Genomic DNA, 24,717 nt, shown 5'->3' with positions numbered 1-24,717 from the left:
CCATCTATCCTCTTTTTAGGTAGTAGATTCCCCCTCCATCTATCCTCTATTCAGGGAGTAGATTCCCCCTCCATCTATCCTCTATTCAGGGAGTAGATTCCCCTCCATCTATCCTCTTTTAGGTAGTAGATTCCCCCTCCATCTTTCCTCTTTTTAGGTAGTAGATTCCCCCTCCATCTATCCTCTATTCAGGAGTAGATTCCCCCTCCATCTATCCTCTATTCAGGGAGTAGATTCCCCCTCCATCTATCCTCTTTTTAGGTAGTAGATTCCCCCTCCATCTATCCTCTATTTAGGTAGTAGATTCCCCTCCATCTATCCTCTTTTTAGGTAGTAGATTCCCCCTCCATCTATCTTCTATTCAGGGAGTAGATTCCCCCTCCATCTATCGTCTATTCAGGTAGTAGATTCCCCCTCCATCTATCCTCTATTCAGGTAGTAGATTCCCCCCCATCTATCCTCTATTCAGGTAGTAGATTCCCCCTCCATCTATCCTCTATTCAGGTAGTAGATTCCCCCTCCATCTATCCTCTATTCAGGTAGTAGATTCCCCCTCCATCTATCCTCTTTTTAGGTAGTAGATTCCCCCTCCATCTATCTTCTATTCAGGGAGTAGATTCCCCCTCCATCTATCCTCTTTTTAGGTAGTAGATTCCCCCTCCATCTATCTTCTATTCAGGGAGTAGATTCCCCCTCCATCTATCCTCTTTTAGGTAGTAGATTCCCCCTCCATCTATCCTCTATTTAGGTAGTAGATTCCCCCTCCATCTATCCTCTTTTTAGGTAGTAGATTCCCCCTCCATCTATCTTCTATTCAGGGAGTAGATTCCCCCTCCATCTATCGTCTATTCAGGTAGTAGATTCCACCTCCATCTATCCTCTATTCAGGTAGTAGATTCCCCCTCCATCTATCCTCTTTTTAGGTAGTAGATTCCCCCTCCATCTATCTTCTATTCAGGGAGTAGATTCCCCCTCCATCTATCCTCTTTTTAGGTAGTAGATTCCCCCTCCATCTATCCTCTATTTAGGTAGTAGATTCCCCCTCCATCTATCCTCTTTTTAGGTAGTAGATTCCCCCTCCATCTATCTTCTATTCAGGGAGTAGATTCCCCCTCCATCTATCGTCTATTCAGGTAGTAGATTCCACCTCCATCTATCCTCTATTCAGGTAGTAGATTCCCCCTCCATCTATCCTCTATTCAGGTAGTAGATTCCCCCTCCATCTATCCTCTATTCAGGTAGTAGATTCCCCCTCCATCTATCCTCTATTCAGGTAGTAGATTCCCCCTCCATCTATCCTCTATTCAGGGAGTAGATTCCCCCTCCATCTATCCTCTTTTTAGGTAGTAGATTCCCCCTCCATCTCTCTTCTATTCAGGGAGTAGATTCCCCCTCCATCTATCGTCTATTCAGGGAGTAGATTCCCCCTCCATCTATCATCTATTCAGGGAGTAGATTCCCCCTCCATCTATCGTCTATTCAGGGAGTAGATTCCCCCTCCATCTATCGTCTATTCAGGTAGTAGATTCCCCCTCCATCTATCCTCTTTTTAGGTAGTAGATTCCCCCTCCATCTATCCTCTTTTTAGGTAGTAGATTCCCCCTCCATCTATCTTCTATTCAGGGAGTAGATTCCCCCTCCATCTATCCTCTTTTTAGGTAGTAGATTCCCCCTCCATCTATCTTCTATTCAGGGAGTAGATTCCCCCTCCATCTATCGTCTATTCAGGGAGTAGATTCCCCCTCCATCTATCCTCTTTTTAGGTAGTAGATTCCCCCTCCATCTATCGTCTATTCAGGGAGTAGATTCCCCTCCATCTATCTTCTATTCAGAGAGTAGATTCCCCCTCCATCTATCGTCTATTCAGGGAGTAGATTCCCCCTCCATCTATCGTCTATTCAGGGAGTAGATTCCCCCTCCATCTATCTTCTATTCAGGGAGTAGATTCCCCCTCCATCTATCGTCTATTCAGGTAGTAGATTCCCCCTCCATCTATCGTCTATTCAGGGAGTAGATTCCCCCTCCATCTTTCCTCTATTCAGGGAGTAGATTCCCCCTCCATCTTTCCTCTATTCAGGTAGTAGATTCCCCCTCCATCTATCTTCTATTCAGGTAGTAGATTCCCCCTCCATCTATCGTCTATTCAGGGAGTAGATTCCCCCTCCATCTATCCTCTGACTCCCTCTGGAATCTTCTCTCTGGGGTTGATGACATCAGACTAATCTTTGTGAGCCTCCATGTCTCTACTGTTTACTTCAGAATAAACAGTGCTTAGTTTCATGTGATTCCTTTAGCACACACCGGGTTTGTGTTAACACTAGTGTGAATTTGATTACATTACTCAGTAAGAGTTGTATCACTTCTAATCCTTCCTTAGACACTGAAAAGACACACATACACACACAAATTCACCTCTCTCTCTCTCTCTCTCTCTCTCTCTCTCTCTCTCTCTCTCTCTTTCTCTTTCTATATATGTACACACACACACACACACACACACACACACACACACACACACACACACACACACACACACACACACACACACACACACACACACACACACATGGTTTAATGATACACCTATTAAAAAGCGGCGTGAGCTGTACCATGTTTCAACTTGTATTAAGCCAATGTGAGAATCCATTGCCGCATCATTGAGACACAGACAGGACCTCAGGATGAGTGCTGCAAATAGGACATCCCTGTTCCTCTCTATCAACCATAACCAGGCAGGATATTCCTCCAAGATTTGCTTTATGTTCTCCCCTCCTCTGCCTCCTGTTAGCATGCTATGCCAGGTTTACAGTTGACTATCCCCCCACCCCACCCCAACATCCATGCTGCTCATCTTAACTGTGTCATTCTCCTCATCCCCTCAACACTCCACCTCTAACCTGTAACCTCTAACGTCTAACCTCTAACCTATAACCTCTATCCACCTCTCATTTGAAACCTCACTGTAGATGTTTGTAAGTCAACCTGCTCTGTTCTACCTGTGTCCATCAATTACTTTACTTTGGTTGAAAACTGTCTGTAAAAGTAGAATGCATTGTGTGTCTAGACTCTTTTTCATTAAGTGACTGTGGTATGAACATGTCATACCTTATTTAGAGTGTAAAGAAATAGTCTGTTCTTTAAGGACCTCCTTTCCCAAGAAATGTCCTGTGATACCATAGTTTACTATTTACTTATGAGACCTCACTGTACAAAATAGTCAAACTACATTCAGGTAAATTTATGTGAGGCTCCGAGAATTTCAATATTGCCGTTTCCTGTCACCGTGTAAAATTCTTCATCACTAGATATCAACCAATATGGCTGAAATATTGCTATTTATACTATCCATGGTGATTCATTTATAGTGTCAAAATAGCCCATGCTGTTGCAGCTGCTGGTGAATGGAGGAAGTGGGTGAGAGTGAGGCAACCTCATATGGGAGGAGCTGTAAAAATGCAATACATTTCTATTACGTTATTTATCACAGGCCCACTACCTATTCCCCCTGGTCTGCTCCCTCGTTCCCTCCACTCTCCCCTGGTTAAGCCACATCCTCCCCTCCTCACAGGAACATTTTTATGGGAAAGCAAAGAGGTTCAAAATCTGTTTTAGTTCATTTTTTTGTTGATCACAAAAACCAGAAGTAACAATGCATGTAATAACAAAAGTTAAAAAATAAAATCTTAATTTATTTGTTTTATATTTGAAGGCATTGATGCAGAGCATGTTTAACGCCTGCAGAGACCCCTTACCTGTGGTTCTGCTTGTGTGAGTGCCTCTGTATAAAATTAGCAGAATAGACAGTGAGAGGATGAGCGGCCTCTGTGTAGATGAGTTTTGATCTGATGGGCTTTCAGTCAGTAGAGACCCTTGGATGAATGAGGCACTCCTACAATCAGAGTAGCAGATTTGGGACAGCTTTTCTGTGCCAACCTGTTTTGGGCGGACCTCCATTTTAGATCGTTACAGTGATCCGTACCAGTGACATGTGTTACTGTAAACCAAGCCCAGCCATTCACAACGAGCAACACACAATGCTGCAGTAATTAAAACAAATGTAATCATCTACATCTCTAGTGAATGCTGTACAAATTCCCAGTTAATGCCAGTCATCTAAATGTAGAAATGCACATTTCTAGTGAATGCTTTTCCCCCAGGCATCTTTTTTGATTAAGGATGTTGAAACAATAATGATTCCAGTAATATTTATGAATATTTACTAGTGTCAACTGGCTTTTGTTCAACAGCCATTACAATGAAGGGTTGGAGTTTCATTGTAATCTAATTCATGCTCAGAGCCTTCAACACCTCCATACAGTATGTCTACTTTGATACATGTAAAGAGAGTGAGCAACATCTGCTTAGTGTAGGAGTGTAAAAGCTGTGGGAGACAGGAGGGCTGGGGCATCAGAGACATGGTGTTAAGGATGTCCATGATGTCTAAACTTACTCCTTCAAGGGACTGATGTTGTAGTTTTATTTTCGTACCTGTCTCTCTCTCTGTGTGTGTATGTGTGTGTGTGTGTGTGTGTGTGTGTGTGTGTGTGTGTGTGTGTGTGTGTGTGTGTGTGTGTGTGTGTGTGTGTGTGTGTGTGTGTGTGTGTGTGTGTGTGTGTGTGTGTGTGTGTGTGCACAGAAGCTGAAGAGCTCTACCAGAAAAGAGTCCTGACAATCACGGGGATCTGCGTGGCTCTGCTGGTGGTGGGCATTGTGTGTGTGGTGGCCTACTGCAAAACCAAGTAAGTCAGCCCAGGACAGTATAGGTGTGTTAGATAGACCCTAGCATAGACTGTTGACTCAGCTCCAGTGCTATGAGAGTGACTGGGGTATTCTCCTCCACAGGAGACAGAGGAAGAAGATGCACAATCACCTGCAGCAGAACATGTGTGCAGATCACCCAAACCGGAACCTAGCGAACGGACCCAATCACCCAGGACCTGGCCCTGAGGAGATACCCATGGTAGATGTGAGTGGCACATATCCATCGATTCCCTTACTGACTTTTCTGTCATCAGTTAGTGAATGAATGGAAGGGTGAATGGGTTGTTTTCGTATGAGTTTCATAGCATACATGATTTTACTTTCCTTTAGTGGAGCATGAGTACTCTCTTGAAGGATAGCGAGGTCACAGGTTAACTTCCAACAGTAACTAAACCTCTCCTTTCAGAACACACACATGGTCAATCAGTGACGTTTCAAATGTGTCAGGACAGATTTAGCAACAGTCTTTGTGACGGTATTGTATGTAAAGTTCAACATGAAGATGGGCAGTGACACAATTCCCCTCCATACCATCTCTCCAACACTTTCCTCTGTGTGTTTTAGTACATCTCTAAGAATGTGCCTGCAACGGAGCGAGTCATAGGGCATGTACCAGAGGACTCGTTCCCAGGCAGCCATGCGTCTTCCAGATCTCACAACTCCTCTACCCATGCCCATTCATCCACTCACAGGTAACCCCTCAACATCCGCCTCACTACACACATCACAGGTACATTTTTTGACACACAGAAAAATACACACTGAACTACACACCGGACCATATCCTGGTTGAACCCTATGTTTTGGTCCTCTCTTGTCTCAGACACGAGGAGCGGACATGGAGCCTGGAGCGGACTGACAGTGTCCTCTCAGACTCACCAGGCATGATGTCGTCCTCCGTGGGGACCAGTAGGTGCAACAGTCCTGCGTGCATGGAGGCTAGGGCCAGGCGTGCCGCACACTGTGGCTCTACTGTGCCCCACCGGCCGGGCCTGCAGTATGAAGACTCGTTCGATTCGCTGGGGGACTCTCCACACAGCGACAGGTGGGAAGGGAACAGGCCCTCTCTGTGGTTATGGCACTGGGGGATGTTCTAGTGCCCACCTTAGGAGGCCTCGTTTTACAGCTGGCTCTCTATCGGCCCCTGGAGGCCAGCGAGGGCACTTTGAAAGAGTCAATGGCAAATACTACTCTACCATAGCCAGACATGATGAGATAGGCCTACTGTAGGCAGTGGTGGAAAAATAACCCAACTGTCATACTTGAGTAAAAGTAAAAGATACAGTAATACAAAAGTACTCAAGTAAAAGTGAAAGTCATCCAGTAAAATACTTGAGTAAAAGTCTAAAAGTATTTGGTTTTAAATATACTTAAGTATCCAAAGTAAATGCAATTTCTAAAATATACTTAAGTATTAAAAGTAAAAGTATAAATAATTTCAAAATCCTTACATTAAGCAAACCAGCCGGAACGATTTTCTTGTTTTTTAAATTTACGGATAGCCAGGGGCACACTCCAGCACTCAGACATAATTTACAATTGAAGCATTTGCGTTTAGTGAATCCACCAGATCAGAGGCAGTAGGGATGACAAGGGATTTTCTTTTTAAGAGTGTGAATTGGACAATTTTCCTGTCCTGTTAAGCATTCAAATTGTAACTAGTACTTTTGGGTGTCAGGGAAAATGTATGGAGTAGAAAGTACATATTATTTTCTTTAGGGAACGTAGTGAAGGAAAAGTAAAAGTTGTCAAAAATAGTAAATAGTAAAGTAAAGTACAGATACCACAAAAAACTACTTAAGAAGTACTTTAAAGTATTTTTACTTGAGTGTTTTACACCACTAACTGTAGGACAGCCAGGTCTTGAAATGTATACTGTTCTTGTGTCATGTTCTGATAAAAGAAGGATAAGGTAGGTATATACAAGTTAAGTTATATATCCAGTTGCTGTACTAAAGTTAGGAGTCTTTTGAGGATAAAATCCGTCAGGAGAGAGCCCACAGGCAGATTTATTTCTCAAGTGAAGAATCTGCTGGGTCAGGCTTACTGTACTGTACTGTACTATACTCTCCTAAATCTGTAAGGCAGCTAAACAGGAGGGTGGATACCGTAAGGACTTCATTAAGACAAGGAGAGTAGAACAACAGATCTGATCTCTGGGGTGGAGCTCTAGCTAGCAGATCTTTGGTGTGGCTGTGGTTGTCAACACTTCTGTGATCTTCGCCCTGGGTTGCTGTATGCCTAAAGATTGAGCACAGATGTTATTGTAGGGACACATCTTCATCTTCACAGGAGGTTTAGAGAAGTGTACATAACTTTTATTTAGTTATTTTAGCTGGAAACTAATGACCACAAACATTTCTCATTTCAAGATGCACCATGCTGAAATGGCCATTCCCTGGTATGCTAAAATTCTAATAGTTCACTTAATTTAAGTTTATGTGACATAACAATCAAGTATAGTGTAGTAAAGAATCACTGTACCATCTAAACCACTGTGAAATATATTTTCCATCACCAAAAATATTGTATTTTCAGCTGTTTGAAGCTGGTGTACAAAAGCCGAAAGTTAAAGATTCAAGAACGGGAAGCATAGAAATGACGTACATAGAACCGATTTACTGCCTCTTAGATTTGCTATAATTACATTTCTATGTGAATTTGGTCAGGTCGCCCAAAAAGGTACATATTGCAGATTTAAGATGTTTGTTTTAGAGTGTTTGAGTTAGTGAGAGTGAGCTCATCTATAAATGGCTACAGTAATCTATAATGAACATTTGACTGAACAGTAGTACCAGGCAGCATCGCAGTGCTAAACTTAACAGGATTACAGTGGAACAGTGATTCACTTTATTTTAGATTTGCCTTTGGATCTTTCAGATGCTTTTTCCTAAAGGGGGTATTATGTTTTTCCCTAGTGCCATAGAACATATGAAGGTAGAGGGACTGTACTGTAAACATAAAACAGCATCTCAAAACTCAGCACAACACACACACTTATGTTTTCCCTAGATATAGCCCTCTGTAAGGCTAAAGGTCACATTAACCATTAAACACATTCAATAACATAACAAAGATGTAGAAAACTGAGCAAGCAGGATTTCACAAACACCATCCACCCACAACTGACAAACCTGCACACTAACTCAATAATGTCTCTTACTGCTGTTTGTGGATGAGGGTCCCTTTCCCACATCATTCTGTTAGACATGACATCTAACTGGGCTGCTGCTGTTTGGCCTGGTCCTCTCTCTCCCTGTCCTTCTCCTCCCCGCTCCCCACTCCCCACTCCCCACCCTACCTTCCCCCTCACTACAGGTATGTGTCAGCCCTGACAACGCCGGCCCGCCTGTCTCCAGTGGACTTCTTTTACTCGCTGTCCCCGCAGGTGCCTTCCTTCCAGATCACCTCCCCCAACACCAGCCAGGCCATGTCCCTGCCACCCGCCGCCCACACCCCCTACCCCCCGGAGGATGACCAGCCTCTGCTGCGGCGCTACCAGGTGCCCCTGCATGACGTCCAGCGCCAGGAGCCCTACCGGCAGCAGCGCCGCACCTACCTGAACGACAGCACGGGCAGCCTGCCCTCTAGTCCCTACAGGCTGGCTGAGGAAGAAGACTACGAGACCACACAGGAGTACCTCTCCTCCCGTGAACAACCAAAGAAAAGTGGGACCGGCAGTGGTGGTGTTGGGGGTCGGCGCTTGCGGAGGTCCAGACAGAACGGCTACGTAGCGCCGAGAGGATACGAGGCGTCACAGGACTACGGCTCTCGCAGCTGCCTGATGGACAGCGAGTCAGAGGGGGAGGGTGAGAGCACACCCTTCCTCAGTATGCAGAATATGAATGCGGAGCCCTCCACCATCTGCAGGCCGGCCAACAGTAGGACTTCTCAGTCACACTCTTCGGGGCGGCACGGTGCACGTGGGACTGTACAGACCAGACAGACGCAGTCACGGTCCAAACCGGACAATGTACCGCATTAAAGAAAGAGGATGAGCTACCAACGAAAATCAATATAGTATAAACCTGCACCTATACAAAATATTTTTATTTTATATAACTGACAGATATTCTAAACAAATGAAATATTTATTTTCATTTTTAGCAAAAGTTGTCTACTAGTTAACAGCAAAGACTTTTTTATAGGGAAAACTCTATTTATATGTACATTTTGATTTACAGTATAAAAAGACGTGCCAATTTTTTCACAACTTCAAACATTGAGTAATATTGTGGTGCCTTTTGCTGTATTCCGATGGCAGAGGGCCAGTGGAAGTTTTTGTAGCCTTTCTTATATGGACATCATTTTTTATACACGTTTCCTCTGTTCTTTTCTTTTTTGGGCTTTGGTTTTTCTTCTTTTCAGGCTGCGTTCTTCTGGGAGTCGAGCCCCATTTGAACATTACTCCTCCCCTTCCACATCATGCAATATAAACCACTTAATCATAAGGTGTATGTTTACATGAATATAATTCACCTCTAGGGTTTATCATTTTGGGACTCTCCAGTAGAAAGTCTGATCAATGCAACGCAGGTCCTTGCTCTCTGAGTGGGGAGGAGTGTTTGTGTGTGCGTAAGTGCGTGTACTCACGTGTTTGTGTGCGTATGTGTGTGTGTGTGTGTCTGTGTGTGTGGGGGGGTTTGTGTACAGCTATGCTTGTGCGTGTGTGAGTGTTACAAGTCCTAATGTGTTGTTGTACCAACCAACTGGTTGCTATCTTGGGCGCCAAAGCAATTGTATCAGTAGAGGAAAGCTGCAGGTGCACAGTGAAGATCAGCCTGGGTTCCAGGGTTGCGCTGCTGTTGGGTACAGAGTTCTGTTGGGTACAGAGTTCTTTCGAGTAAAGAGTTATGTTGGGTAGAGAGTTATGTTGGGTAGAGAGTTATGTTGGGTACAGAGTTCTTTTGGGTACAGAGTTATGTTGGGTAGAGAGTTCTTTTGGGTACAGAGTTCTTTTGGGTAAAGAGTTCTGTTGGGTAGAGAGTTATGTTGGGTAGAGAGTTATGTTGGGTAGAGAGTTCTTTTGGGTACAGAGTTCTTTTGGGTAAAGAGTTCTGTTGGGTAGAGAGTTATTTTGGGTAGAGAGTTATGTTGGGTAGAGAGTTATGTTGGGTAGAGAGTTCTTTTGGGTAAAGAGTTCTGTTGGGTAGAGAGTTCTTTTGGGTAGAGAGTTATGTTGGGTAGAGAGTTCTGCATGTCATTGCTTGATGTGTGTTTACATCTGCCCCACCTTTGTTTCCTGGCCCCTTCCTTGTACCAACAGTATAAGGTTTGTCTCCTGGCCCCCTCCTTGTACCAACAGGGTAAGGATGGTTTCCTGGCCCTCTCCTTGTACCAACAGTATAAGGTTTGTCTCCTGGCCCCCTCCTTGTACCAACAGGGTAAGGTTTGTCTCCTGGCCCCCTCCTTGTACCAACAGGGTAAGGTTTGTTTCCTGGCCCCCCCCTCCTTGTACCAACAGGGTAAGGTTTGTCTCCTGGCCCCCTCCTTGTATCAACAGGGTAAGGTTTGTCTCCTGGCCTCCTCCTTGTACCAACAGGGTAAGGTTTGTCTCCTGGCCTCCTCCTTGTACCAACAGGGTAAGGTTTGTCTCCTGGCCCCCTCCTTGTACCAACAGGGTAAGGGTTGTCTCCTGGCCCCCTCCTTGTACCAACAGGGTAAGGTTTGTCTCCTGGCCCCCTCCTTGTACCAACAGGGTAAGGTTTGTCTCCTGGCTCCTTACTGGTCCCACCAGGGTAAGGTTTGTCTCATGGTAGCCTCCTTGTCCTGGCTGATTCTGAAGAAGAAATGTCGTTGGCCAGTGTCTCAGTTGGTCTGGAGATATCCCTGCCATCAGTGATAGTGGCTCAATACAAAGAGACAAAACTAAAAATCCCATGAATGTATATCTTTCTCCCATCACCCATGCCTCCTCCTCCTCATCATCCTCCTCACCTGTCCATTGTGTCCCTGTGGCCAAAGTAAAGGTTCGCACAGCATCTCAGGACTTCCACCCACCCCTCTGCCCCCTCTTCCCCTCTCTCTCTCCCCCTCTCCCTCCACCAAAATATTTCCCTAAGACTAAGCCCCCCCCCCCAAGGACATAAAGAACACACCCAACATGCTATGCCTCTGAGCACTCCCATCTAAAGAGAAAGAAAGGAGAGTGGAATCTCAGTGGAGAACAGAACAGAATAGAACAGAATAGAATAGAGTAGAGCAGAACATACTAAACCATTACAAGAGAAATAGCTGTGAAACTTTGGAGGATCATAAAATGCCAAAATATGCAAACTTTCTATTTTGCTCTGTTTGATGACATCATTTTCTAAGAGGTGTGTTGTGTGAAACCTATGTAATGCCTATTGTGCAGGAGAAGTAACATGATATCAATACATATTTATATCCATTCTTATTTTCCATGCAGTTATGCAGCGCTTGCTCAAATTGTCAATTTTCCTCATTCACAGATTCATGTCCATTGACACTGAATTCTTATCGCACGAGTCCAGACCAAGCAGACAACACGCAAGTCTACAGTAATGACTAATCACTTTAAAGGGTCTCATTCACTAATGTTGAGTGCTGCTCGGTCTTGTGGATAAGGATAATAATGTTGCTTGTTATGAAGTATGTCACTAACAGGTTTGGAAGTTAATTTCATACCTGTCAAAAATGTTGGAGTAAATGGTTCTGACAATGCATTTGAAATGATTGTTGATAATCCTGCAAAACTGGTTATATACATTCTAAAATATAACCAAAAAAAGAAATGACTGTACCAGGACAAAATCATCAGATGAGTCTAGGTCAAAAGTAAACTAATAAACTAATAAGTAGGATTTAAAACACAACGGCTGTAAGATGAAGGCACATTGAAAAAAACACGTAGACACGTAGACATCTCACAAATGGATTTTCTCTCATTTCGGTTTCTCACACTCTGAGTGTAATTTTGTATGTTTGAAAAATGTAAAAGAAGACAGTAGTTCTAGTTTAAATGTGATATTTTCCCAACCTTGCCCCCCTCCTCACCCAATAGAAGTGCTGCCAGGTTTTTCTTTTTCTTCCCTTGCTTGACATGTTTCAACACCTCTCCTCTGCATGTACTTGTGGTCAAGGTATATGGGTGCATGGTGGTGAAAAGCAGCAGTCAGTTTATTTTCAGTCAGTGGAAGTGTGTTTCATTTAACATTCAGCAATAAAAATACCCCCCCCCCATCTCCATTCTAGGAATATGCTAGATTGTCATAGATTGTAAAATAAAATTTTAAAAATAATCCACAAAATAAATCTTGATTCATATCATTTTAACATAAAGTGGTCATCTCTGTGCAGGACTTTGGTGTGTGTTTTGAGATATCCTTAGCCATTGGGCTGAGGTACTGTGTGGCTGGCTTTTATAACCTTTCTGCTTGTGACTTTTGTTTCCAGTATCTGAAGTGTGTGGTTCCTGTGAAACATCCTTGTCTTATTACACATTTTGTTGTGTTACAGCCTGATTTTTTTTTTATCAGGTTTTTTTAAACAATAATATCTCACCCATCTACAAAGTGAAAACCTGAATGTAGAAATGTTAGATCATTTATTTTAAATACATAAATCACCTTTGGCAGTGATTACAGCTGTGAGTCTTTCTGGGTAAGTCTCTAAGAGCTTTGCACACCTGGAGTATACAATATTTGCACATTATTCTTTATAAAATGCTTCAAACTCAAATGAGTTATTTAAATCAAAACTGTAACTAGGCCACTCAGGAACATTCAATGTTTTCTTGGTAAGAAACTCCAGTTTATATTTGGCCTTGTGTTTTAGCTTATTGTCCTGCTGAAAGGTGAATTTGTCTCCCAGTGTCTGTTGGAAAGTAGACTGAAACAGCTTTTCCGATATGATTTTGTCTGTTTGATGTTTCTTTTTATCCCAAAAAACTCCATAAGGTTTGCCGATGACAAGCACACCCGTAACATGATGCAGCCACCACCATGCTTGCAAATATGACGCATGTTACTCAATGATGTGTTGTGTTGGATTTGGCCCAAACATAAAGCATTGTTTTCAGGGCATAAAGTCAATTTATTTTACTTTAATGTCTTATTGCAAACAGGATGCATGCTTGGAATATTTTTATTCTGTACAGGATTCCTTCTTTTCATTCTGTAATTTAGGTTAATATTGTTGAGTAACTACAATGTTGTTGATCCATCCTCAATTTTCTCCACAGACATTCAACTCTATAACTGTTTTAACGTCATCATTGGCTTCATAGTGAAATTCCTGAGCTATTTTCTTCCTGTCCGGCAACAAAGTTAGGAAGGATGCCTGTATCTTTGTGTATCTTTGTAGTGACTGGGTATATCGATAGTGTTTAAGGTTAAGTTTAAGCATTAACCCCACATTTTTAAGGTTAGGGTTAAGGTTTGGGATAGGCTTAAGACAAAAATCTTAAAAACAACTTTCTATCACTGGATTTGAAGTTGCAATCCTTGGACTCAGAGGCAGATGCTTACACCCGTCTGCCATCCCTGTCCACAATTCCCTAGCAAAACCAAAACCTACTTGAAGATAACATCGCTCACTGTTGCCCCTAGTGCCTGGTTTCCAAGTCATCTTCTGACATCCTCCCGACATGGATGGACGTCGAATTCTGACTTGTATCACAAGTCACAAGCTCATTTTTTCTCCTGAATTTATTTAGGCCTGCCATAACAAAGGGGTTGAATACTTATTGTCTCAATACATTTCAGCTTTACAAAAATGCATAAAAACATAATACCACCTTGACATTATTTGGTATTTTGACACAAAATCTCTATTTAATCCATTTTAAATTCAGGCTGTAACACAACAAAATGTGGAAAAAGTCCAATTTAAAATACTATGGTATACTATGGTATAAATACTTTAGTTTACACTGTATAATTGTTTAATACTGTATTTACTGTAGTATTTACAGTTAACTATAGTATAAATGCTGTAGTAAAATAAAACTGGTATATACTACAGTAATTCGTGTAGTGTTTTGGCGGATTGTAGTATAGTGCAGTATATACTGTACTGTTTTTTGGTTTTATTACCATTGACATAAAGTGGAGGCGTTCTCCTTGAGGAAACATACTGGAGAAATAGTAAAATAGCAAATATTCCATAACCTGAAGGTCTGAACGGATAGTTCAGAGCTTCTCTTTTCACCAGCCAGTTTATTAGGTAGTACTGGGTCGGAACCCCCTTTGCATGTTGGTCCATACTGACATGATGGCATCACCCAGTTGCTGCAGATTGGAGGGCGGTACACCACCTCCACCAGCCTGTACTGTTGACAACAGGCAGGATGGGTCCGTGGACTCATGCTGTTTACACCAAATCCTGACTCGACCATCAGCATGACGCAACAGGACCATCTCAGTTGTCCAGTGTTGGTGACCGCCTGCCCACTGGAGCCACTTCTTCTTGTTTTTAGCTGATAGGAGTGGAACCCGGTGTGGTGGTCTGTTGAAATAGCCCATCCGTGACAAGGGTCGACGAGTTGTGTGTTCTGAGATGCCATTCTGCACACCACTGTTGTACTGCACCGCTATTTGTCTGTTTGTGGACCAAATGTTAGCTTGCATGATTCTTACCATTGTCCTTCGACCTCTCATCAACTAACTGTTTTTGCCTACAGGACTGTCACTGGCTGTTTGTTTTTTGTTTGTCGCACCAATCTGGATTAAACCATAGACACCGTCGTGGTGAAAAGCCCAGGAGGGTGGCCATTTCTGAGATACTAGATCGGGCATATAAGGCACCGACGATCACACTCGTTTAGCCCATTCTAACATTCAATCGAACAGTAACTGAATGACTCGATGCCTGTCTGTCTGCTTTATATAGTAAGCCACGTGACTGTTGGAGCGATGCATTTTTGTGAATGAGTGTAGTGCACCTAATAAAGTGATTGTATAACCTGTAGGGAACACAGTATATGGGCTATACTTGGTATGTAGGTTTCCCACTTATAGGTGGCACAAATTGGGATATGGGGGAGGGGAATGGGCAGGGTATGTGCAAATTGCATGCTGTAGTATTTACTATAGTTAAAAAAGTAGTGTTTTTGCAGACTGTAGTGTTTTTGTGGACTGTAGTGTTTTTGTGAACCTTACTGTAGTATTTACTATAGTATTCTACAGTATACTACAACATTCTATAGTACAGTTGAAGTCGGAGGTTTGTATACACCTTAGCCAAATACATTTAAACTCCATTTTTCAGAATTCCTGACAATTCATCCTAGTAAAAATCCCTGTCTAGGTCAGTTAGGATCACCACTTTATTTTAAGAATGTGAAATGTCAGAATAATAGTAGAGGGAATGATTTATTTCAGCTTTTATTTATTTCATCACATTCCCAGTAGATCAGAAGTTTACATACACTTGCCTTTAAATTGTTTAATTTGGGTGAAACGTTTCGGGAGCCTTCTACAAGCTTCCCACAATACGTTGGGTGAATTTTGGCACATTCTTCCTGACAGAGCTGGTGTAACAGAGTCAGGTTTGTAGGCCTCCTTGCTCGCACACGCTTTTTCTGCCCACACATTTTCCAAATGATTGAGGTCAGGACTTGGTGATGGCCACTCCAATACCTTGACTTTGTTGTCCTTAAGCCATTTTGCCACAAATTTGGAAGTATGCTTGGGGCCATTGTCCATTTGGAAGACCCATTTGCGAACAAGGTTTAACCTCCTCGTGATGCCATCTATTTTGCAAAGTGCACCAGTCCCTCCTGCAGCAAAGCACCCCCACAACACTTTGCTGCCACCCCCTTGCTTCATAGTTGGAGATGGTGTACTTCGGCTTGCAAGCCTCCCCCTTTTTCCTCCAAACATATCGATGGACATTATGGCCAAACAGTTCTATTTTTGTTTCATCAGACCAGAGGACATTTCTCCAAAAAGTACAATCTTTGTCCCCATGTGCAGTTGCAAACCGTAGTCTGGCTTTTCTATAGCGGTTTTGGAGCAGTGGCTTCTTCCTTGTTGAGCGGCCTTTCAGGTTATGTCGATATAGGACTCGTTTTACTGTGGATATAGATACTTTTGTACCTGTTTCCTCCAGCATTTTCACAAGGTCCTTTGCTGTTGTTCTGGGATTGATTTGCCCTTTTCGCACCAAAGTCTCTAGGAAACAGAACGCGTCTCCTTCCTGAGCGGTATGACGGCTGCGTGGTCCCATGGTGTTTATACTTGCGTACTATTGTTTGTACAGATGAACGTGGTACCTTCAGGCATATGGAAATTGCTCCCAAGGATGAACCAGACTTGTGGAGATGTGAAATGTTTTTTCTGAGGTCTTGGCTGATTTCTTTTGTTTCCCCCGTGATGTCAAGCAAAGAAGCACTGAGTTTGAAGGTAGGCCTTGAAATACATCCACATGTACAACTACAATTGACTCAAATGATGTCAATTAGTCTATCAGAAGCTTCTAAAGCCATGATGGAATTTTCTGGAATTTTCCAAGCAGTTTGTAAACTTGTTCGGCGGTCGACGTCACCGGCCTTCTAGCCATCACTGATCCATTTTTCATTTTCCATTGGTTTTATCTTGTCTTCCTTCACACCTGGTTCCAATCCCATCAATGACATGTTGTGTATTTAACCCTCTGTTTCCCCTTGTGTCCTTGTCGGAGATTGTTTGTTTGTATGTGATGTGCATGTATTATGTTGGTGTGCGACAGGTTTTGTACCCACTTTTGTTATTTTGTACATTTTGGTTTTTGGAGTTTTATCAGCATTTATTAAACAAATTCGTTTTCACCAAGTTCGTTCTCCTGATCCTGACTTCTCTGCCACAACACGCACCCATTACACTTCTGACTTCAACTGTAAGTATTACACGTTAGAAGGATACTACTGTTTGTGGTATAGTATTCTACAGTACACTACACTTTATTATACAATCCTATAGTAAGTACTGTAGTATTCTACAGTAAAGGGTAGTATTTTTGTGTCTAAATAAATCAAATCAAAATCAAATCAAATTTTATTTGTCACATACACATGGTTAGCAGATGTTAATGCGAGTGTAGCGAAATGCTTGTGCTTCTAGTTCCGACAATGCAGTAATAACCAACAAGTAATCTAACTAACAATTCCCAAACTACTGTCTTATACACAGTGTAAGGGGATAAAGAATATGTACATAAGGATATATGAATGAGTGATGGTACAGAGCAGCATAGGCAAGATACAGTAGATGGTATTGAGTACAGTATATACATATGAGATGAGTATGTAAACAAAGTGGCATAGTTAAAGTGGCTAGTGATACATGTATTACATAAGGATGCAGTCGATGATATAGAGTACAGTATATATGTATGCATATGAGATGAATAATGTAGGGTAAGTAACATTATATAAGGTAGCATTGTTTAAAGTGGCTAGTGATATATTTAAATCATTTCCCATCAATTCCCATTATTAAAGTGGCTGGAGTTGAGTCAGTGTCAGTGTCAGTGTCAGTGTGTTGGCAGCAGCCACTCAATGTTAGTGGTGGCTGTTTAACAGTCTGATGGCCTTGAGATAGAAGCTGTTTTTCAGTCTCTCGGTCCCAGCTTTGATGCACCTGTACTGACCTCGCCTTCTGGATGATAGCGGGGTGAACAGGCAGTGGCTCGGGTGGTTGATGTCCTTGATGATCTTTATGGCCTTCCTGTAACATCGGGTGGTGTAGGTGTCCTGGAGGGCAGGTAGTTTGCCCCCGGTGATGCGTTGTGGGCGGAGCAGTTGCCGTACCAGGCGGTGATACAGCCCGCCAGGATGCTCTCGATTGTGCATCTGTGCCATTTCTAGAGTGCCATTTCGCTGAAATCTTTAGATATGGAAACGTAGAAACCAGGGGAAAGGTTGTTCGTTCTATGCTACACACAGAGGTAAGAGTTAGCAAAAATGGTCCCTTGTTCATGCAAACTAGTCTATAAAACTATCTGTGTGCAAGGGACACTGCTTGTGTATAGGTTAGGCTGTTGTACTGTACATGAAACAGAGATACAAGTGTTTATGAGCGTGGTTCAGTGTCAAAACAACAATTGACTTATTTCGCAAGACATTCATCTGGCTTTCATCATAGCTCATACGTTTCTTTCCCTTATGACCCTAATCAACGATCAGTTTTTATGTGGCGTTAGTTCTCTCTGGTCAATCCTGACATGCTAAAACTTGAAACATGTGCTTCATACTATTCCACTTGTGTCAAACCAAGTTTAAAACAAGCCAGCGGTTCTGGAAGATATACTGTAGGAGGACTTCTTGGAATATACCACCATTGATATGATCCAATTTAAAATATTGCTTTTATTGGCGTCTACTCTTTCAACTCATTTAAAAATCTATGTTGCAACTTGTTCAACTCACTCACACACATCTTGCATTCAGGGCCCTTTGCAAAGCTTGTGAGTGAGTGTCCCATACTGCCAGCCTCTGCAGAGATGACCCATGTGTCTGTCATGTCACCATTATGTCACCATTATGACAGTGTTATGAAGGCTAATGAAGGGTTGAAGAAAAGTATAATCCGATTTTCACCATTTTTATTTTGCTTGAATTGTACTTGCTGACTTTTCACATCCTTGGCAACTCTAATCTGACTTGCGGCTAAGAGAGAGAGAGAGAGAGAAGTGGTTGCTATCAAGGGAATATGGTGTGCGGTATTTCTCCGTGCTTCATTCAACTGTTCAGATCAATTTGGCATCTCTGTGCTTTCTGTTCCTGTACATCTGCTGTGCACTTCTTTGCAAGGTCAATAGCACTATTAAAACATGTATCTAGGCAGCATTACAGTCCATATGGAAAGCCAGAGCATCCGTTGTCATGTCAGGGACAACTCAACCTCGATCTTAAGATTATACAACTGAACGAACGTCTGTCTCCTCAGTCACTGAGAACATTGTCATGGTCTGGTATTTACAGTATGCGCTTTGCCTTCCAGACATGATTCACTTGCGGGGAAAAGAGGCCCTGTTGGTGAGTGGTTGTCAGTCCATCGGCAGGTGGAGGGTGTAACTCTGGAAGAATAAATAGGGCTGTAGCATTACCTCATCATGTCACCATCAGCCTGAGGGTAAACTACAGTGCAAGATCAATGAGTTATCCAGCTAACTTTGTTAAACAACAAAAAATAACTTTTTCTGGTTCACCTCTTAGCTAAACGTAGATGTGTTTTAGGTTGTTGAGACACTTAGACCATGCCCATTTCATTCTTATCTTCCTAAAAACTAAAAAATATTAATTTAGTATAGTTTGGGAATTTGGCTGGCTAAGTCATTGATCTGGCTTAGTAGTTTACCCCTCGGGGTCAAGAAGCCTTGTTTATTAACTATTTTATAGAAGACATGATTATCCATGTGTTCTGCTTTGTAATCTGACAAATTTATCCAGACTGTGCATGCTCATTGACACGCGCGTTCTGTTATAAAAAACACACAGAGAAAGACAGGTGTGGCCATGGAACCTAACCCTCTGCTATTGGGCCTATCGTCACACTAGGCGAGACCCAAATGCAGACACAGGAAGCAGATGGTTGGAGTCCAAGATGTTTAATATATCCAAAGGGGTAGGCAAGAGAATGGTCGTGGACAGGCAAAAGGTCATAACCAGTTCAGAGTCCAGGAGGTACAGAGTGGCAGGCATGCTCGAGGTCAGGGCAGGCAGAATGGTCAGGGAAGGCGGGTACAGAGTCCAGAACAGGCAAGGGTCAAAACTGGGAGGACTAGAAAAAGGAGAAAAGGCAAAGCAGTAAAAAAGGGAAAGAAAGAGAAAAAAAAGCTGGTAGGCTTGGACATACAAGACAAACTGGCACAAAGAGACAGGAAACACAAGGATAAATACACTGGGGAAAACAAGCGACGCTTGGAGGGGGTGGAAACAATAACGAGGACAGGTGAACCTGGTTGACCGGGGTGTCAGCGGTGGAAGTTGGCGATGAGGGCTGGATCCAGGATGTCTCTAGCAGGAACCCAGTACCTCTCCCCCGGGCCATAACCCCCCCAGTCAACCACGTACTGGAAACCCCTGCCCCATGGTTGAACACCCAGCAGACGTCTCACCGTGTATGCCGGATGGCCATCAATGACACGGGGGGGGGGTGCCTGGGGACAGAAAGAACTGAGAGACATGGGTTTAATTCTAGACACATGGAACGTAGGGTGAATACGGAGGGTGCGGGGTAACAAGAGGGGGACAGCAGTGGAACTCTGGAGAAAAGGACCAATAAAATGGAGGAACAGTTTGCGGGACTCTACCCAGAGGGGCAGGTCCCCTGTGGACAGCCATATACTCTGCCTAATGTGGTAGCGGGGAGCTGGGGTCCAGCGACAATAGCTGGAGTTGGTCTTGAGAATAGCCGCCCTGGCTCTTCTACAGGTACGTCGACAGCGGTGGACAAACATCTGGGCCGAGGGTACGCTGACCTCCTGCTCAGTGAAGAGTGGAGGCTGATATCCCATGGAGCACTCGAAAGGGGAGAATCCCGTGGCAAAACTTGGAAGAGTGTTCCGGGCATACTCCACCCAGATCAGTTGATGGCTCCAGGTAGTGGGGTTGGTTGAGACCAGGCAACTTAAGGTGGTCCTCAGGTCTTGGTTGGGGATGGTCTTGGTTGGGGATGGAATCCGGATGAAAGGCTGGCTGACAACCCAATAAGGGTGCAGAAAGCCTTCCAGAACTGAAGGCATAAGCTGGGCCATCTCCTTGGCAGAAGGTAGTTTGGGGAGAGGGATGAAATGGGTGGCCTTGGAGAACCGGTCGACTACGGTCAGAATGACAGTGTTGCCATCAGACGGAGGGAGTCCAGTGACAAAGTCCAGAGATATGAGACCAGGGACAATGAGGAACCGGTAGTGGCTGCAGGAGGTCAGAAGGAGCTTGCTGTGGAGTCTTGGTTTGAGCACACACAGTGCATGCAGTGACGAAGGCAGAGACGTCAGGGACCCTTGTGGGCCCCCAGAAACATTGTCGAAGGAAGATGGATTGGCCTCAACGGGACCCTGGATGACAGGTCAGCCTGGAGGAATGAGCCCATTCCAGGACCGGGGACCGGACTGGATTAGGGACAAACAGACGGTTAGCCCGGGCCCCCTTCAGGTCCAGGCTGGGAGCATTTTGCCTTGTGGACCAGGTTCTCAATATCCCAATCCACACTGGCAGTAAGGCATGAGGTAGAGAGAATGGTTTCAGAGGTCGAGGGTGTGGCAGAGGAACTGTATAGGCGGGAGAGGGCATCAGGCTTCACATTCTTTGACCCTGGGCGGTAGGAGATGGTGAAGTTAAATCTGGTGAACAGGAGGGCCCACCGGGCCTGCCTGGAGTTGAGGCGCTTGGCTGTATGGAGATATTCCAGGTTTTTATGGTCAGTCCAGACCAGTAATGGCTGTTCTGCTCCTTCCAGCCAGTGCCACCCCTCTTCCAACACCATCTTCACTGCCAGGAGTTCTCGGTTGCCAACATCGTAGTTCCTTTCAGCAGGATTGAGACGATGGGACTGGAAGGCATAGAGATGAAGCTTCTGGTCCTGGGCAGATCGCTGGGATGGCCCCCACTCCAACATCCGAAGCATCCACTTCCACCACAAATTGACGCAAGCGGTCAGGATGGATGAGGATGGATGCTGTTGTGAACTGATGCTTCAGGTCCACAAAGGCTTTGTCGACAGCTGGAAACCATTTGAATGGTACCTTGGGAGAGGTGAGTGCCGAGAGGGGGGCTGCCAGGGTGCTGTAGTCCCGAATGAAATGGCAGTAGAAGTTTGCAAAACCAAGAAACAGTTGCAACGGCACCCTGGACATTGGTTGAGGTCAATCCACCACTGCTTTCACCTTTCCAGGAACCATCTGAACATTGTCCTCAGCAAATATCCCAGAAAGGTGATAGTAGAACGCACACTTCTCGGCTTTCACGAGCAGTTGGTTCTCCAGGAGGCGCTGAAGGACCTGTCTGACATAAAGAACATGGTCTTGTGCAGATTGGGAAAAAAACAGGATGTTGTCAAGGTACACAAACACAAACTGGTTTAGCATGTCCCGAAGCACATCATTGACCAAAGCAATTCAAATAAATAATCATAAAAATTATGGATATTAAACATTTAGGTACATACAAGTGTCTTATATCGGTTAAAAGCTTAAATTCTTGTTAATCTAACTGCACTGTCTGATTTACAGTAGGCTTTACAGCAAAAGCATGCCATGCGATTGTTTGAGGACGGCTCCCCACATCAAAATATTTTTCCACCGGCACAGGTTTCATAAATTCACAAATAGCAATTAAATATTCACTTACTTTTTGAAAATCTTCCTCTGATTTGTCATCCAAAGGGTCCCAGCTATAACATGTAGTGCTGTTTTGTTAGATAAAATGCTTCTTTATATCCCAAAAAGTCAGTTTAGTTGGCACCATCGATTTGAGTAATCCACTTGTTCAACATGCCAAGATAGGAATCCAAAAATGTACCCCTAAACTTTGTTACAACAAGTCAAAATATGTTTCTATTTAATCCTCAGATACCCTAAAATGTAATTAAACGATTCTCTCCTACCATATCTATTGTGTTATGGTCTCCTACATTATTTTAACATTTCTACAAACTTCAAAGTGTCTTCATTCCAATAGTACCAATTATAAGCATATCCTGGCTTCAGGGCCTGAGCAACAGGCAGTTTACTTTGGACACGTCAGTCAGCCGTAAATTGAGAAAAAAGAACCCTAGCCCTAACAAGATAACACTGTTCCTTGCATTGTCGACAACTAGATGACAATAGGTGATGAAATATTGCAAAAAAAATGTGGGGTTACAGTTGATTTCAAGAGATCAAAAGTGTCCATAATGCCAGGCTCTGTAAATGACCTGGATTTTAACATTTATTTAAAGCCTTTTCATCAATTTATCCCCTTTTATTTTTACGTCAGATGGTCCAGCACCATCCTCAGACAATGGCTTGAATTTTTTGGTCTAATTCCCATTTCGGGGAAAGCTTAAAATAGAGGACATGTGCCATGTGCCATGATTAACCAAAACACAGGGCCCTAGGTATGACATTCTGACCATTCCAAACATACCACACAGATACAAACACCTGGAAACTGCCATGACTTCACAGTCACACACAAGAAAGTGAAAGGCACATCTAAAGGTTTAATGTAGGCCAACAATTGCAGGTGCTTAAATCAAAACAATCCTCTGCATACTGTGCTTGCAGAGCACCACTTGTTTATTTACTATACAAATGTTTCAGCCTTTTGGCCTTTGCCAGTACATAAATTTGTGTTCTGACGAGGGTTGAAAGAAAGAAACACTAACTTAGAAAGAAACATTAACTTAGAAACATTAACTTAGCAAGCGCAATGTCAAGTAAACATACAGTACCAGTCAAAAGTTTGGACACACCTATTCATTCAAGGGATTTCCTTCATCTGTATTTTCTACATTGTAGAATAAAATTGAAGACATCGAAACTATGAAATAACACATATGGAATCATGTAGTAACCAAAAAAGTATTAAACAAATCAACATATTTTACATTTGAGATTCTTCAAAGTAGCCACCCTTTTCCTTGACAGCTTTGCACACTCTTGGCATTCTCTCAAACAGCTTCATGAGGTAGTCACCTGGGATGCATTTCAATTAACAGGTGTGCCTTGTTAAAAGTTAATTTGTCGACTTTCTTTCCTTTTTAATGCGTTTGAGCCGATCAGTTGTGTTGTGACATGGTAGGGGTGGTATACAGAAGGTAGCCCTATTTGGTAAATTACCAAGTCCATATTAATGGCAAGAACAACTCAAAGAAGCAAAGATAAACGACAATCCATCATTACTTTAAGACATGAAGGTCAGTCAATTTGGAAAATTTCAAGAACTTTAAAGGTTTCTTTAATTAGGGAGGATGTTCCTGTGGCGGGATCAAATCAGCGGATATTTTAGAGCGCCACCGAAAGTTTTCGATAAAACTCAAACTTTCATTAAAACACACATACAAGGTACTGAATTAAAGCTACACTCGTTGTGAATCTAGCCACCAAGTCAGATTTGTAAAATGCTTTTCGGCGAAAGCATGAGAAGCTAATATCTGATAGCATACACCCCCCAGAATACCAGACCGTCAACAAAACAACAGATTTTGCGGTAGCCGGCGCTACCCAAAACGCAGAAATAAAATATAAAACATTCATTACCTTTGACGAGCTTCTTTCTTGGCACTCCTATATGTCACATAAACATCACAATTGGGTCTTTTTCCCGATTAAATCCGTCATTGTATACCCAAAATGTGATTTGCTGAACACCGGTCTGATCCAGAAAAATGCCCCTTTACAAGACGCAACGTCACTTTTTAAAATTACAAAAGTTGCCTATATACTTTTACAAATCACTTCAAATTACTTTTCTAAACCAACTTTAGGTATTAATAAACGTTAATAATCTATTAAATTGATCACGGGGCGATCTGTATTCGATAGCAGCAAGTCTTGAAATCATCGTCAATGTTTTCACATTCAAAACATCCTGTGGTGAGCCCAAAGAAAGGAAATGCGTCACGTTACCAAACCAAGGATAAAGCCGCCCCTAAATGACAGCATTGGCGACATCGTGTGGAAGCTGTAGGCATTTACAGGGGATTGCCATGTATTTTCTTCAGCCTTAGACAATACATTGACTGGCGGATGGATATTATTTTTGTGTTTTTGGTGACCTGGCCTCCACAATCACCCGAACTCAACCCATTTGAGATGGTTTGGGATGAGTTGGACTGCAGAGTGAAGGAAAAGCAGCCAACAAGTGCTCAGCATATGTGGGAACTCCTTCAAGACTGTTGAAAAAGCATTCCAGGTGAAGCTGGTTGAGAGAATGCCAAGAGTGTGCAAAGCTTCATCAAGGCAAAGGGTGGCTATTTTAAAGAATCTAAAATATATTTGTGTGTTCATTGAACTGTACACTGAGGTGACTAT

The 24,717-nt window shown here is 43.1% G+C and overlaps 1 protein-coding gene across 4 annotated transcripts in view; it reads left to right on the top strand.

Moving 5' to 3' along the window:
• Nucleotides 1–14,210, top strand: part of nrg2a (neuregulin 2a) — a 159,363-nt gene extending 145,153 nt beyond the window's left edge. For 3 of the 4 annotated variants that reach the window (XM_042310993.1, XM_042310992.1, XM_024397791.2), the window contains exons 6-10: nt 4,637–4,739; nt 4,843–4,966; nt 5,326–5,453; nt 5,585–5,806; nt 8,080–14,209. In XM_042310993.1, the coding sequence (XP_042166927.1) occupies nt 4,637–4,739; nt 4,843–4,966; nt 5,326–5,453; nt 5,585–5,806; nt 8,080–8,746 (1,244 nt within the window). In that variant the 3' untranslated portion in view covers nt 8,747–14,209. Of the gene's footprint in view, nt 1–4,636; nt 4,740–4,842; nt 4,967–5,325; nt 5,454–5,584; nt 5,807–8,079 lie in introns of all 4 variants that reach the window. The other variant, XR_006080644.1, reaches the window with a different exon arrangement.
• The last annotated feature ends 10,507 nt before the right edge of the window (nt 14,211–24,717 follow it).

The sequence above is a fragment of the Oncorhynchus tshawytscha genome, linkage group LG33, assembly GCF_018296145.1.
Source record: "Oncorhynchus tshawytscha isolate Ot180627B linkage group LG33, Otsh_v2.0, whole genome shotgun sequence".
NCBI lineage: Eukaryota > Metazoa > Chordata > Actinopteri > Salmoniformes > Salmonidae > Oncorhynchus > Oncorhynchus tshawytscha.
The sequence above is the reverse complement of the archived record's forward strand: the minus strand, read 5'-3'. Positions and strand labels throughout refer to the sequence as shown.